Genomic DNA, 17,127 nt, shown 5'->3' on the forward strand with positions numbered 1-17,127 from the left:
CAAATGTATTCAGGGCAGTTCAACAACAAACAACAAATCATCAGTGGTGAATAACTGGTTTACTAGAATTATATAATCGTTGAACTAATTTAATTGAATAGGGATTTAGTTTTGAACATATAAATGTAGCGATAGTTTATGTTATTCCTACCATTCTTCAGATGACGCAATATGAGCTCAAGCGACTTCAGTGACGTCTTTTAAAGAGATACACGCGGCTCTGGTCGAGTCTACCTCGCTCGCGCGCACAGACTCGCGCAGCACGTCTACAAGCTGCGAGGTCTGACCGTCAGCTCTTATTCAGCGTCCCCTCAGCCCAAACTGGACACAACTGGTGCAGACACCGACAAAAATGGCCAACACAGAGGTAAGATTAACTGTTTGCCATAGGAAATCCGACTACCGCCATCTGTGTTATTGTTGTTTTAACACCCAGCTGACTGCTAAAGTGAGCCGTCACACCGGCTAGCGGGCAATTCTTTGTTTTAGCCGATGTATGTTTAGCGGTGTACAGACCAGAGAGTGTATATATACATACACACACACACACACACACACACACACACGCACACACACACGTGCCTCCTCTGCACTTTAGGGAAGTAAACTTTGGGGAGGTCGTTTCGTTGGAGACATTGATCCGATCATGGAGAAGTTCAACGCATCCATCGCTTATGACCAGAGGATGTGGGATGCTGACATCCGAGGGAGCAAGGCTTATGTTAAAGCTCTGGAGAAGACAAAGCTGGTCACCACGGATGAGATGAACCAGATTTTACATGGGCTGGATCAGGTAAACACACACACACACACACACACACACACACACACACTTATCCTCCCCCTAAGGCACTGTTCGTTAATCATGAGAGGAGAGGGGGCGGTGCAAAAAGAGGAAGACAAATACTTTTTAAGCACTGGGGAGGCACTTTTTAAAAATATTTTTTCAGCAGATTTTAAAATACATTTTGGTGATTTTTTTCCATTATTTTGGCAAAGCTTGGAGACAATGTTAAAGCTGTTTTTTTTTTTCTTTTAAAAATCTTGGCGATTATTTTTGCCCTTCAAGGGTTTTATCAATGTTTTTTGTTATCATCAAAGATTTTTTGGCAATTTTTAAAAATAGTTCAGCTTTTTTCATGCAGTTGTCTGTCCTTTAAAAATACTTAGCAGAAATTGTCAAAATTACAGCATTTAGCAAAGTCAGAGACTGTATAGACAGAAAGGGAGGGTCATGCACTTTACGAAAAACTCAGGGAAGGAGCTTCACTCCCCTCCTCTGATAAATAAAGAGTGGTCTCTAATCCCATGCCTCTCCCTAACCTACACCTAATTGTAACCTAAATTTGGCCAAAAAGTCCTCACTGTGGTGTTTTTTTTTGTCCTTACTATGTATTATATATAACCACAAACACATACTCACACACAGCTGCACGCTGTCAGGAAAAAAGAAAGTTCACCACATTATAAATCCAAGCTGACAATTTACAGCGAATGACTATGATTATGAACTTTGTGATCCCAGTTCTCACACTGACGTGCAAGAAAATGCACCGCTGTTGCATTATGGGTATGTTTGTCACAGTGTGCCCTTCAGTGTAAATGAAAGTTAATGGATGACAGCTGAAAATGTGCCATGGCGCAGAATTCCTGTCTGTATTATGCTGAGTTTGTGGTGAACAATACTACCATCATGTGACAGATGTCAGCTGCCAAACAGTTTCAGCAAGTCTTTCACCCACACAGCCAGGTCGGGTTTCCGGGTGCTCTCTCTAACCTCATGTTGTGCTTTGGCAAAACGAGCTACATCGGGCAGCCTGAACAAACACAGAAACACAAAACTACCATAAATACTTACTGATGCCTAGAATTCAGTGGGTCCAAATATGTGTGCTGCTTCATATTACCGTCTAAAATGGTGTTTCCCAACTGGTCCAGACTTCTCCTTAGTCATTAGTTCAAGGTTCACACATTAGATAAATGACCACATATTCAATTTTATTTCACAAAATGTAAACATGTTGGCTAAAAACGAAGAAAGAACAAATAGAAGTGGCATCTTGAAATGAAAGCCCTGTGCTGGAAATTCACCCTCAAGTGTATTTTTTTGGACCATGACCCACCAGTTGGGAACCACCGATCTGAAATAGCTGTTTGTGTTTATTCATAGCAAAGCAAAACTATTTAATTGCACTGTTTGTTTTTAGCCTACTCAGTCACATAGTCCTTATATCCTCCAGGTTTCTGAGGAGTGGTCCAAAGGTGTTTTTGAGATCAAAGCTGGAGATGAAGACATTCACACTGCCAATGAGCGCAGGCTAAAGGTGAGGTGGAGCCTGTTTGTTTTTCATAACTCTGCAGAATAAAATTGGATTTCACGTAATTTATATTGTTCAAAATTCTGTATTTAAGGCCTCTGTCTCAATAAGGAGGCAAAATTATGTTTGTCAGCCAGATAATAACACGATTATGAAGTTTTATTGCTACTTTTTGTAGTTCAGGACATCATTAACACTGTAGCACTAACACACTGAACTACACTGAATGTCGCAGCATTTCCAGATGTCAATAATTAGCTTTTTGTGTACATTAATATAATAAACCATGAGAATGATGGCTATAAAAACTTATAAATGGATGTCTTATTTTGGCCAGAGGCATTGTGTGGAAAAAGCCAAACCATCAAGACTAAACAGGATATGCCTGTTTAGTCTTTAAGATTGTCAGTTTAGCTCCAGAGGTGTGGCATGCAATTATTTTCTCACTTCAGAGGTTATGTTAGTTTGCTGCCATTTAATAACACCTCGTGTCAACATCACATGGAGCGTTGGGAGGAATTATTCACTATAATTAGCATGTTAGTTATGGGCTATACACACACATGCACATGGTTTACATTTAGTTTTCGAGGCTTTGTAAGGGCTGTCATTAATGTTTTATTCCTTTAACTGTTTTGTTTCTTCAGGAGCTGATTGGTGCCCCTGCAGGGAAGCTGCACACCGGCAGGAGCAGAAACGACCAGGTTTGTCTTTAAAATATTATTATGTCATCATTTAGAGTTACAGCCCATAGATCACCTCACTTTAAGGACTCGCTGATATCATGAGACCGTGCTGTGTACGTTTTGGTCGCGCAGGTCGTTACTGACATGAGACTGTGGCTGCGAGATGCCATCTCAACCCTGACGGACAATGCCCTGCAGCTGATGTCGACCATGGTGGAGCGGGCAGCAGCGTAAGACAGAAACACACAGCTACACTCAAACACACACTTGTTGCTGTGATTTTTTTTTCTTTTTTTAAGTTGCCTTGCAGCGTCTTCTGTCACAATAGCTCTTTCTGAACCTCAGAGAAATTGACGTCCTGTTTCCTGGTTACACCCACATGCAGAGGGCTCAGCCAATCAGATGGAGCCACTGGATTCTAAGGTGACCTTTTTAGAGCGAACAAACATGGCATGAGTCTCACCTCATATATCAGGTGATGTTTTGTTCATGTCAGTCTTGTGTTGCTCTTTCCCAATTTGCTGGTTGGACCAACCCTCAGTCATGCTGTTGCTTTGAGCAGAGATGTGGACCGGCTTCAGGAGATCAAGAAAAGAGTTAATGTTTTACCTCTCGGCAGGTATGCAGCAAACAAACACACGTGTCCGACACTGATTTACATCCCTGGATGTGATCGATTAACAAGAATCTTTCTTGTTGTTTTCAGCGGTGCCATCGCTGGAACACCGTTTGACATTGACAGGGAGCTGCTGCGGAAAGGTCAACCAAAAAAAAAGACATATCACCGTCCTGTGTCTTGTTAATTTATTTAAAAAAATATTAAAAACTGAAACTATAATTTCTCCTCACCTGTAGAGCTGGACTTTGATGGCATCAGTTTGAACAGCATGGATGCCACGGGCCAGAGGGACTTTGTTGGTGAGTAAATCATACATGTCGGTCAGCTGTCAATGAAAATATATTACATTTAAATTGAAAATGTCTGTTTTTTTTTAGCGGAGTTCTTGTTCTGGGCTTCGTTGTGTGTGACCCATCTGAGTAAGATGGCCGAGGACCTGATGCTGTACAGCACGAAAGAGTTCTCCTTCATCTCACTATCTGATGCCTACAGGTCGGTTTGGGTTTAATTACATAATGCTAAGTAACTGCACAGCTTTGGGTTAAATTATTAATTAGTGGTGTTTGTACAAAGCCTCACATTACAGCAATTCATTAATATGAATTAATAAATAATAAACTTTTCGCCTTCATATGCTTTACGATCACACAGTGACTCTGCATCGTTAGACCGTGTTAACCAGCATGCTTTAGTTTATTTTTTTCTGTGCTGTGTCATTTTACTTTCCTGTTAATTATGAACTGACATTGTTTTACTAGGATGGAATATATTTTCACATTTGGTGTGTGTTACCATATCAACTTTACTCTTAAATTTAAGTGTTATTAAAATGGTCAAGTCTTAAATTTAACTTGTTTTTACCTGTAGACACCCTGAGTACATCACTCTAACACACAGTGTTTCCCTTCTTTCTTCTCACTTGCTGCGTGTTTAGCACGGGCAGCAGTCTGATGCCCCAGAAGAAGAATGCTGACAGTTTGGAGCTGATCAGGAGTAAAGCAGGTCGTGTTTTTGGCAGAGTAAGATCCTCCGACTAAAGATTTGCCTTTGTTAAATCATCTGTTTATTTGTTCTTTGAAGGGCCAACTTTGCTTGTTGTTTTTCCTCATTAGCCCAAATTTGCGAACTCTTTGGGCCAGATGATGTAAAATAAAATGCATAGCGTGGAAAAGGAACTAGTCATGCTGAAAAGACCCTTTAGGTTTGTGAAATTAAATGCTGATATTTGGTATATTTACAGCAAACACATGAAAACACTGCAGTTAGTGCAAGTGAAGACCACATTTCCCATAAGCTCTGCTGCTTCTTGTTTTAAAGTTCTCTTTTACTGATTAAAAGGGGATTGTGCTTCCACAGCAAACTTCACTCCTAAAAGCTTTCCTCTGGAACATCAGCGCTTTTGTGCCAAAAAGCTACCCCCTTTTTTTCTTTTTTTTTTTGCAGTATCAAGTCTGGCAGCTCTGTGTAAAAGTTTTTTTGTTGTCAGAGCAGCATTTAAACTTGCTGTGCTTCGACACAGTTTACTGCTTTACTGTTGTACAAGTTTAGTAATACAAACCCCTTGTGATGAACCGTTTCATTTGGACGGGGTCCATTTAGCTTTTTTTTATTTTGTATGACTTGTTGCAGTGCTCTTGTCAAACTCAGGTTTTGACTTTGTGTATTCCAGTGTGCGGGGTTCATGATGACTCTGAAGGGCCTGCCCAGCACCTACAACAAAGACCTGCAGGTGGGATTTAAGTGCTTTCACTTTATGGGAACAACCCTTTTTCTTTTCATTATTTCCTTTTGACTTTTTGTGACGCTGTCTTTCTTTTCTAGGAGGATAAGGAGGCCATGTTTGACTGCTACGATACTGTTCACGCTGTGCTGCAGGTGACAACTGGAGTCATTTCAACTCTCAAGGTCAGAGACTTAAGTCACTGTTATTTTTAAGAAAAAATGCACAAATTGGCCTCATGGGTACAAAGAGGTTGTGGATCAAAACTGTGACTTCTTGCTTTTATTTTGTACAAAAACGATGACCTCCTTAGTTTGGCTACACTAGAAAAAAAGCAGTACTGTTTTACTACTGTTTTATTCCTTGCATGCACCTACGTTAGAGGAATTGACATTGTAAATCACAAAGCTTTCTGTGCTCCAAAACACTCCTCTTGGCAATCCTCTCTCCAAATCACACTGATGTTTCCAACGTTTTCTTCTGGCAAAAAAAAAAAAAATCTCTTGTGAGATTTTAGAACGAGACTTCTCATTAGGAAGACTAAAACCTTTCCTTGAATTTTTAAGACACTCAATCTGATCCCGTCAGTGGCGAAAACAAGCAATTTCAATGGACATGCTCCAAGTGGTTACGTTGCAGCCTGTTTCACCACTGCCGGCTGCAGCGGTCTCTCCCAATATTAGACTATTTTCAAATATTGTTGTTCCCACCTGTCAGTTAGACAAAAAAACAACAGGAGCTAAAAGGCTCTAGGTAGAAAATAGCTGCCTTTTTGAGATGAATTGAGAAAAATGATCAACCAGGTACTCGAAGAAAGTTAAAAGATAAACTCAACCCACTTGATTTTTGTGATGATGAATTTTTGTCAAAATATTGGTTCACCAAGGAAACTGTTTTGGAGCTGAACAGGGAGACCGGGCCAACTGTCATCATGAGTACCGTCAAGATAGCAACTTATTGTTAGTTAGCAACAATGTAACATTGTAACGTAATGTAACGTTTACGAAAAAGGAGCCACTGAAACATTTAACACCCCCGCCCCCCTCCACCGCTCTTTTATACTTACTAGCTGCCAATAGCATGCTGATTAGGTATTTATTTATTTAATGTATTAATTTATTGTTTTAATTTCCCTGATTAAACTCAGTTTAAATTTGGTTTAAAAAATAAACTTGGCTTTACTAAACTAAGAATAAATTTCAATTGTGCAACAGAGCTCTGTTGAATTCAAATCTGGATTTACTCATTTTAAATCTAATTTAGATTTAGATTAGACGTAACATTAGGTTAATTTCATCCTTGTGGGTGCAACCAAGCCTATAAGAGGAAAGATTTTTAAGCCTTTTGAAAGACAAGATGAAAATGAGTTTGTTTCCTCTTATGTTTCAGATTAACCAAAGTGTGATGGAGGCGGCACTCAGTTCGGATATGTTGGCCACAGACTTGGCCTACTACCTTGTGAGAAAAGGGGTGAGTAGTGTTGAGGAGGAGGTTCAGACGGAGAGGTTTACGTTTGTGGGCATTGCTCAGAAAGCAACAGCATGCATTTTCTAAATAGAAAATTACGAACTTGAGTCAAAATTAAACAAATTTCCACCTTAATTATGATAAATAATGTTCTCAATTAAACTAACCACGCACAGGAGAAACTTAGGAGAAAGAGACTCTGCTCACCAGCACTGCTGCTCCGTGTGATGATCAAGAACAAGCGAGTGATGGGGTTTGCAGGGTTTAGATAGGGAGTTAACAGGTGAACTCAATCAGATTAATGAGTGAAGAAAGAGTTGAAGCAACCAGTCAGAGGCAAGGGAAGGAAAGGAAGTGAGGTAGGTGAGGAAAAGAAGTGTCAAAATAAAGAATAAAGATAGCAATCTTTACTGCTAGTAGTGTTTCAAATATTTCCATCCAAATATCTATTGTAAAAATATCTTTATAAAGTTGTTAAAAAGATATTATAAATAAATTTTTAAAAAAAAATCTCAGGCTTTATTTAATGTAATGATGCAGTTTGAATATTCTTAAGATGCTGAGATAATAATTTGAGTGTGGCTGAAACACACTCTGTCATTCTGTGTTGCAGATGCCGTTCAGAGAAGCCCATGGTATCTCTGGTAAAGCTGTGTTTGCAGCTGAATCCAAAAATGTGGCCTTGAATCAACTCACTGTGGACGACCTGAGAGCTATTAGGTGACTGTCTTCTTCTCATACTCACACACACACACACACACAAACACACACACACACACACACACACACACACACACACACACACACACACACAAACACACACACAAACAGGATCAGGATAATATTTGGAATTTGCTGTGTACATGAGCACAGCAATATGTGGTTATTCATATTCCCCATAAGTATGAAAATACCACGAACAGAGTTACTGACGACTGCAGTCTATTTGCGCAGGCACTGTGATGTTTACAAAAACAAACCAGCAATGGGAGATAAGGGGGACAGGAAATAATAAACACTACATTGGACATTCTTCTCTGCTCCCATCACCATGTAGGACAGTGGAGCAGTGGATGAAGATACGCAGCCTCTTTCATTACCAAAAGACAAAATTCAATTTCTTCATTTCTCCGGAAGTGAGAATGTTGCTGCCGCTATTTTTTATACATCTGTTACATGACTTGGCTGAAGCTGTGCCTGCTCAGGAAGTCGGCATCTCTCAATAACCAGGCTAGGGTGTATACATGCAGCAGTATCCCGTTTTCTTCTTTTCGATACATGTGTTTACATGCAGAAACACAAAAGGGCTACTTCAAAAAACCTGATTAAAAACGGGTTATTCATTCCCTTGTCCAACACACTGATCTGTTTCCCTTCTCGTTCTCTTCCCTGCGTGCGTTCTGTCATTTTCAGCCCCCTGTTCGAAAGCGACGTATCGTCAGTGTGGGACTACACGAGCAGTGTGGAGCAGTACAGCGCCCCTGGAGGCACAGCCAAGAGTAGCGTTGCTGCACAGGTGGAACACCTGAGGAACTGGCTGAAGAAACACACACAGTGACCTCAACCTAATTTCACCTTAAAAATTTGAATCAGGTTTATTGCCACAATTTAGATTCCTGTTAAAATGTCAGACTGAGGTCAAAGGGACTTATTTATGACTTGAAACCTACGTTGCCTTTCAGACATTCTTCTTCCTACTTTTTAACTACATGTGACATTTCAGTTGGCTGTTACCATAGACAGTATATAAAGATATACAGATGTTATACAGATATACACCTTTATATACAGTCTATGGCTGTTACTATTGGACATGTCAATTGATCATGCATCAGTCATGTGTAAGTGAGGACCCGGCAATAAATAAATGTTAAGTTTTACACACTGATCTATTAAGGCTGACTGATTTCCACCACTCACCTGTGGCAATTCATCCTCCTGTCTACACCCACACACACTCAAGATGGTGCTGTTTAATGGCACAGAAAGGTGTGTGTTTACAGCAGAGGCAAAAACAGATAGAATTTTAAGTTATGTATATGTGTTAACTTTTATTGTCTGTCTTTCATTTAATGTTAACATTAGGTTTTGCTACCATGACCAGATTACAGTCATGAAACTCATCTTTTTTTATGGTGTTTATACAGAAACTTTATGTAAAAATGCTGAAAAAACAGAAACTATCAGTGATCCATTTCAGATTTTACTGACATGAAATCAACATTATTTCTAAAAAGCCCAATCAGAGTGTCCCTAATGTCAAAATATTAAAGTCTCATTGGTAATATCACAAGGGTTCAAACAAATTCATTGGTTAATACTGTCAATTTATTGTTTTTTTAACAGTAAATCTGACAGCACATTTCCCCCTGGTTTTAGTTTAATGAAAGTTGATTACAGACAAAGCAACGCATAAAAGCACTTAAAGAGAGTGATTTCATAGGCAAGAACAGAAAATAATGTATAATGCAGGGAATCTTAGGCATTTATGTACATGTAGAACTCGTTTGGTTTTTCCTAAAAAATTAAGAAATGTACAGTGCATCTAGAAATGCCTTGATGTTCTGATCTACTTTTAACTGTCTGAACGACAGTGAAGAAAACAACACACGACAAGTAAAGAAGAAAAAGCAGTTCATGACAAAGGAAAGTCCTTCAGCTTGCAACTATCAGAAGGAAAAAAACCTATTGTAAACCCCAAATCCTACACTTTGATTTTACTTATCACACTTTTAACTCACTGAAAAAACACATAAAAGGAACAACAGATTACTGTTGATGTAAAGCTATAGCTTGTGGATATAAAATATTGACCCCTAATGACAAAAAATAAGGAAAGTTGACATTAAGGCCTGCTGAGGTAAAGATCCTACTCACACACTAATACTCAACAGAGACTAAGTGCTATGCACAGCTGAGTTCCTGTCACTTTGCACAATAACTGGATTTAGCGCACCGTAGTTTGTGTGCAAATGCAGGTGACATTACGTTTAATGAATAACTTTAAAAATAAACCACAGTTTGTTGTTTCACTATCACACAGGTTAAAGTTGCCTTTATACATACAGTAGCTTTTGTCTCTTAAATCAGGTGTTTTTATGTGCTGAGTCAGTGTATCAGACACGTTGTCCCGAGCACAACTGAGAAAATGCCAAACCACAAATGGATCACACTCGTCAGAGCCGCACTTGCCTTGGACCGGTACACGACTCTGCCGTCCAGAGGCTGCGTAGGTCTGAAGATGTCGGTCATGGGCTGTCCCGTCCAGAATCGACACTGCTTAACTATTGCATCCAGCTGGAGTAGAGAAGAAAAGACTCAACTTTTTTTTGTCAAAGGTTACAGTACACAGTAATATATTTATACTGCAAAAAAGGGACACAAATGTGCCTTTAAGTGGCTTTTTTCAGGCACTGATCCTTCAGACTTTCAACATTTACTTTTCACTTTTCCAATGTTCAACTTCTAGCTCTCAAAAAATAAAGTCATTGCAGACAATTGTTATTTTCCATTCCCAAAAATATAATATCAACAGTTTTATTTTGTATTGGGATTATATATCTCTTTAATGATAACGTTAGATAAACGATCTAAAGTACTTTAAAAGCCTCAACTGTATCTTGGTTTTACATCAAGAGTTCACCGATTTTTTGAGGAAAAACAACCAGGACGAGTCACTGGTGTGCCGGCCCCCGATCCTTAAATCTATAGTAGCTCACCTGTCGACTGCTGATGGGTAAGGTCCTGTGAAACACCGTCCAGGCAACAGCCTGTTCACACCCTGGAGTCGTCATGGAGCCCACGTAACGGTAGTAACTGTGGAGGTCCTTTGCTGATGGGATAATGTCACTGAGTCGAAAGTTTCGGATCACTGTGCTGCTGCCTAAACACAGAAAAAGGGGAAAAAGTGTTTGGAATGAAAATTAGATAGGGTAAAGATGAACAATAGACTGAAAAAACATAGATTTTATTAAAAGTCCTTTTCACTGAGAAAAAAAGTTAAGAAACCATAGTCATACCATTGTTTTGTACTCGGCCCAAAGCAGCTATTACTGCATCCAAATCAGGATGATCATCTGTTGTTTCCTGCAAGGAAATGCCAGTTAATCAGTATTATGACACAAACCTTTATCATTTATTTTTTTTATCCAGAATGTAGTCATGAAGACACATTTTAAAAGGAAAGTTCACCACAAATTAAAAAAAATCTTCCTCTTACCTGCAGTGCTGGTCATAATCTAGATTATCTTGATGCGAGTTGCTGAGTGTGAAGATATCAGCCAGAGACGTATCTGCCTTTTATCCAACACAATTAAACAAGGTGGCCCTCCACTCTGCTCATGTTGCTCAAAATGTAAAAAATACATTTAAAAAACTCAACAGCAATGTCATCCCACCATGTGCATTTGTTGACATCACAGTAGCAGCACCCAGAAACATAAGCAGCAGACACAGAAGGACACCTTGAGAGTAATGTGTGGACGTGGAAGTCCACTGACAGGGCAGCAACATGTGACAAACTGGGTTGAGAACATGTTGGATTATCTTGTGTAACCAGGTCATAATTTATAGAAAAAGACATTGCCTTTACATTTTTAAATTGTTTTTTTGGGGGGGGTTTAAGCACCACAGGCCAAGTGCCATCTAGTTCCATTATATTTGAGAGAAGGCAGATTTCTCTACGTCCAACATCTCCAACACTGTAACTCACACCAAAACAATCTAGATCATTAAAAGCACTACCAGTAAGAGGAAAATACATTTTTATGACTTGATTATTATTGTGATCATTATATTATATTATATTATATAACTTGTATTTTTAATGTATTACCTCAAACAGGAAGGCCAGCAGAGCTATACCCGCCATATCATGCTCCGCCTCTGCCAGAGAGCCGTACGGTTCCTTGATGTGGACTATATGCATCTAGAAATGCAAAACATAGCAAAATGAGTCACAGTATAGCGAGTGACATTTTAAACCACAGTGCACCCAACAATTTCAAACACATTTGTTAAATATATTAACTCTTTTCATTATCACTTCTGATTAACTGGCAAATACCAATTTGAATATAAGGCTCATTAAAAATCTCAATAAATATGACCTTATACAATGTTATACTGCCCCCAAATGAGAGACATGCAAATCACAGCTACAGTTAACTTTTGTGCTGACTAAAAGATGTTTTCCAGGAAGACACTTTCATGTCCAAACCAACAAAATGATAAACTGGCTCCTCTGTGACGTACCTCCATGGGAAACCTCTCTCCGTCAATGGTGTGCTCTGACCCTGGTCTGCCCTCACCTCCCCAGTGGAAGTGAAACTGGGCGGCTCTGTAGTGACCAGGCAGAGCTCCTCCAGTCAGTCGGACCGACTGCGGCAGAGCAAAGTGAGCTTCATGAAAAAGAAAACAGGTGTCAGATTTACAGTATATTAAGAAACCAGAGGTTTTATACATGTGGGAAAACAGTTTGGAGGGAAGAGAAAAATAAATGGGGCTCATCATTACCAGAGTGTCCTTTGTTTTCCACCGTTATGTTGATTGTGTTGGTGTGGCCGATGAAGTTGAAGGGTGGCAGGGCGCTGTTGACGTGCACTTTGCTGGTGACAATGTTAATTGGTGATTGGCGTAATCCTCCACAGCTTGGAAACTGAGCTGCCCAGCGGGTGGGATCTGAACACAAACAGCAGCACCAAAGTCATTCAATTTTAGGCTTCACTGACACTGGTGTTTTTTAACCCATGCTGCTGAGAGAACAGGTCAGTCGAGGCTGCATATATTCAGTAAAGTTCTTCTTACTCATAGCATCATTAAAGCTCCATAAAACACAATAACATTCACCAGGACTGTTGTGAAAATATAAGTAGTAGTAGTACTGACAATGAACATTATAGTCTTCTGTTTTGATGCATTGCAGAAGAACTGTCTGTAAAACCATAAAGATAATATCTACAATATCAAGAATGACAATTTTAATTTAAGTTGCTAAAAGCCGAGTGTGATGATGTCATCTGGGTTATCTGTGCTCGGGCTTGAGACGCCTTGTGAGTCAACACAACAACCCATGAACCCCACAAACAACCCAAACGCCAACATTTTATTCTGGCTGTTCACAAAGCTAGAGGTGTGATGTTTGAAAGAAGTGAGCATTTAAGAGGCAGGAGGATCTGATAAAGATGCTTCTGAGCATTGCATGATGGACATCAGAACAACAGACAAAAAAGTTTTTAGTTTTCTAAAACTGGTTTCTTTGTTCAGCAGAAATAAGCGGCGAACATGTCATCATAAAACTAAATGAATGGGGTGAACATCTGAGTAAATAAATGCCATTTTAAACATCCAGCAGACATAAAACAACATTTAAATTCATTCAGAGTCGTCTTCATGTCCATACGATGAACGTATGACCAATATTCACTCTTTTAACTGTTTTTAGTCTCCATCAACACCTGAGGAAAATATCTGACTCTTGAGCAGCTAAATGCTACACAGTAGCACACAGTGGTTTTACTTTACAGATAACAAGCTTATGAAGGATATTTCAAGTGCGTTCTTTCAAGTTTGGGTTTGTCTCTTCAAACACATGGCAGTCTTTCCATTTGGTCTTACCTCTGCATGTGTCGTCACAGGAGTACTGGCTCTGGTAACACCACTGAGCTGGAGAGAAAGCAAAGCACTCAGTTCAGACACAGACACACAGTGAGCTCTTGTCCAGGTCACTTTTGTTTTTTTCCAGTTAATAACTGAGTATTAATGCTTCTCATTTTCACGCTCCATTAGCCACAGTGTTTTTTGTTCTCGGTCAGCAATCTTACTCACTGACCTGCTGATGTGTTTGTGCGCTGCAGCTAAACTTTGAGAGGTCTGAGCAAGTAAAAGTCACACACACACGCGTACACGCGCACACACGCACACACACACACACACACACACAGGCCAAGATAATTATTAATCCTCATATTACTAATCCTGTCCTTCAGATGCGTTTTTGTGCTCATCAGTAAAATATAAATTGTCTCTTAGCAGTTAAATGAACTAAACTTGACAAATGAATGATGTATGACGGTCACAGGACTCACTCAGCGACCTCTTCACCTGCTGCTGAGCTCACTGCAGTTTAACTGGAGGTTACACAAACACTGAAAATAATAACTTTTGAACTTGAACATGTAGGGTTAAAAAGAAACCACAATGACAGCTTTAATTTATGTATCCGGCCAAGTTTTTCTCCACTGTTAAAAACAAAAAGTGCTCAGGTTCAAAAGTATTATTATTTTACTCTGTTTTTTTTTTGGGGTTATATGTGTGTAAAATCTTTAGTCATCATACTGAGATTTTATCAGACTTTTCTTTGTTTTTTTCTCTGTTTGTGTATTTGTGCATGCATATATACATGTACTAGTGAGTTTGTATGTGCATGTCCTTGTTTATTGCTGCTAAAATCAATAAAGACATTGTTGGGAATAAAAAGTACTGAACTTGTGAGGTTTTTCTTTGTTTCTCACTGTTAGCATTACAAAAACAGCCCCAACAACCAATCAGAGTTGAATAAATAGACCATTGGCTGATGTATGATATTAAAACTAAAATAGACACATTGGCATTCTTGTATATTATAACAATTCACAAGTGTTGAAGCTGTGATCGTAATGCCTGTTAAATCAATAATCATAGTGGGACTTGGCACGTTAAAATAAGTCCATTATTGATTCCAGTGATTGTGTCTGAACCAAACACAGCAAGTTAAAGACTAATTTTTAATCAGGTGTGGTTGCCGTTACACTGATTGGATCGCTGGCTCAGAAAAAGCTTTATCCAACTCTGTAACTGCACCGCTGCATTAAACGTGTCCATCAAACAGGAGCTGGTGAAGTCTTTTATAGTCTTGTGCTGTGGTTGTGTATTGTGTGGCTGATGTGAATGAAACTCCAGCGTCTGACTCCGCGGTGGGAATGAAAGGCGCTATAGAGACCCATTTAGCTAATATAGGAACACAGATTAACCCCGCTGTCTCCCACAATGCCATTCTCTGAAAGGGGACAAGAGTTCTCACCAACTGAGAACAATGCACAGGTGGAGGTTGGCTTTGCTCCACCTGGCTCATACACCTGTGCCAAAAAAAAAGCAGCACAGGGAAGTCAAACATGAGACAATCCACTGTTTTCTTTTCCTTTCTTTACACTTAACCTACATTATAATTTTTAATGATCCAGCATCCGCAAATATTGCATAAATCAGCTGTTCCCAACTTTTCTATTTCTAGGTTTTATTCTGCCTCTGGTATTTTCTCACTTATGGTAGTGTTTCATCAGTTCCTGGTTTTAATGAGTACTCCTATTTTTTTAGTGTTTTACTTCATAAGAGTTTTGTTTTTATTCATGTTTTGTGTGTGTGTGTGTGTGTGTGTGTGTGTGTGTGTGTGTGTGTGTGTGTGTGTGTATGAAGCACTTTGTGTTTCAGTCTCTTTATATGAGAAGTGCTATACAAATAAAATCTGATTGATTGATCTCGGCATCTGACATCTACAGTTATTATAATACATCCATGGTTGTAATCTGAGCTTCTCTGTTCTTTGTTTTGGTAAATGTGTTTTGGTAAATCTGAGCCCACGAGTCCCTGTTTGTATCCCACGGGAAAGCTAATGGCTGCATCTTATACGACAGTTACTACTAATAAAACCCCCTTAAGACCGTTAACTCTGTCAGCACTGTTAGCAGCTAAGTGCTGACTCAGCCACCTCCATGTTGAGAGCCGCGTGCAGACAATGCTAGCTCAGGCTCTGAATCATTCGCTCTGAATATCACAAAAAAGCTCCTGTAAAACAAAGCAACATCTTCTCACACCAGGGCTGCAAAGATTAATCCAATAACCAATTAGTTCATCAACTGAAAGTTCATGAGCAACTGTGCTGATTAATTTGATTAATTGTTAAAGTTGCAAAAATGCATCAATTCCTTGTCATTTCTCTTGGCCATAACTAGGCAGCTGCTATGTAAATTGTGCAATACAACACAAGCGTGTGATAACTTTCCCCTTTTTTTGTGCAATAATTCTCCCCCATTATTCCTGTGTCAATTCCAGGAACTATTTATTGATTCATTTATTCAGTTTTTAATACATATTTATTCATAGAGTTTTTTTATTATTATTATTTATTTAAAATCTCTATATACAACTTTCTTTGTTTTTAAACACAGCCATGGTCGTACATTCGTTCTGCTCTGTATCTCTGATGTCTTTGCTGATAGACAATAAAAGGAATCTTGAATCAAATGGGAGGATTTGGTGTCTTACATTGTAATTAAACATTTTGGACTGTTGTTCGTACCAATAAAGTCATTCAATGACATCACCTTGAGCTTGACAGTTTTTCCACAGGTATTTTTCACTGTTTTTTGTTTGCTTGCTTTAAAAATATATATTTTATGAACCCAAAGGTTTAAAACTGGTTAATGATAATCAGTGGATTATTAATTGGTAATGAAAATAATTAAACCAGCTCCACTCAAAAGCACTCATCACTTTTTGTATACAGCCAGTTCAACTAAAGCCTTCTTTTTAACCATTTTGTTTTAACTGCCCTTAAAATGTCAAATTGGCCAATCATTTGCATGAAAAAAGCAAAGATCGGAGAATAATTAGTAAAAATATATACATCTTTGTGTTGCAGAAATATTTTACTTTTTGGGTTTTTTTTTGGTAAGATGCCATATTCACAAATCATCTAACATAATGAAATGATGAATCAGTCTATTCAGTATATATATATCATTATATATATTTTTTTAATCTATATTTTCACCTCTGTAACATTATTTTTAATAAACAATATGAATAAAGATTTTTAAAATGAAAAACTCCCAAATTAAAAGAATATGTGGCCAAAATGTAAACTGGGTCCAAAAAACTGAACCCAAGCACGGTATTTGATTGGGTTTTAATTTTCCTATAGGTGTTTGTGTGTGTGTGCGTGTCCTACCTGTGCACTGAGAGAGGACAGAAAGCAGAGTCAGGAGGTAGACAGAAAAGTCCATGATCAGCACAGAGACCAGAGAAGATCCCGACAGACTAATTTCAGCTACCTTCACATACTGACCGAACTGCATTTGAGGGTGGGCCAAAGATGGTCATGAGTTTGACAAAAGGTGTGTGTGTGTGTGTGTGTGTGTGTGTGTGTGTGTGTGTGTAACAGGGTGAGCAAAAGTCACTCTAAGAAAGTCATCAGGTGTGTAAATGTGGAAAGGCAGACACCTGGTGGCAAAAGCAGATACTGTGGTGTTATTTACTGTTTTTTTGTGTGTTAAACTGATA

The 17,127-nt window shown here is 38.9% G+C and overlaps 2 protein-coding genes across 2 annotated transcripts; one reads left to right on the top strand and one right to left on the bottom strand.

Annotated features, from left to right (window-relative positions):
* The first annotated feature begins 208 nt into the window (after positions 1–208).
* Positions 209–8,698, top strand: asl (argininosuccinate lyase). Its single transcript, XM_042498651.2, has 16 exons — positions 209–367; positions 599–793; positions 2,241–2,324; positions 2,966–3,022; positions 3,137–3,234; positions 3,350–3,427; positions 3,546–3,623; positions 3,711–3,763; positions 3,860–3,922; positions 4,001–4,115; positions 4,558–4,642; positions 5,293–5,352; positions 5,445–5,528; positions 6,733–6,813; positions 7,424–7,530; positions 8,224–8,698. Exons 1-16 carry the CDS (start codon positions 353–355, stop codon positions 8,366–8,368), a joined length of 1,398 nt encoding a protein of 465 aa, XP_042354585.1. The 5' UTR covers positions 209–352; the 3' UTR covers positions 8,369–8,698.
* A 311-nt stretch (positions 8,699–9,009) lies between these two features.
* On the bottom strand, positions 9,010–16,907 carry ca4c (carbonic anhydrase IV c). Its single transcript, XM_042498652.2, has 8 exons — positions 16,796–16,907; positions 13,426–13,473; positions 12,325–12,489; positions 12,064–12,209; positions 11,645–11,737; positions 10,830–10,896; positions 10,530–10,693; positions 9,010–10,107 (listed from the first exon to the last, which is right to left on the bottom strand). The coding sequence occupies exons 1-8, from the start codon at positions 16,848–16,850 to the stop codon at positions 9,919–9,921; spliced, it is 927 nt and encodes a 308-aa protein (XP_042354586.1). The 5' UTR covers positions 16,851–16,907; the 3' UTR covers positions 9,010–9,918.
* Positions 16,908–17,127: the final 220 nt, after the last annotated feature.

Source organism: Plectropomus leopardus, chromosome 15 (assembly GCF_026936395.1).
Source record: "Plectropomus leopardus strain MGB_pleo_1.0 chromosome 15, ASM2693639v1, whole genome shotgun sequence".
In the NCBI taxonomy this organism is placed as follows: domain Eukaryota; kingdom Metazoa; phylum Chordata; class Actinopteri; order Perciformes; family Serranidae; genus Plectropomus; species Plectropomus leopardus.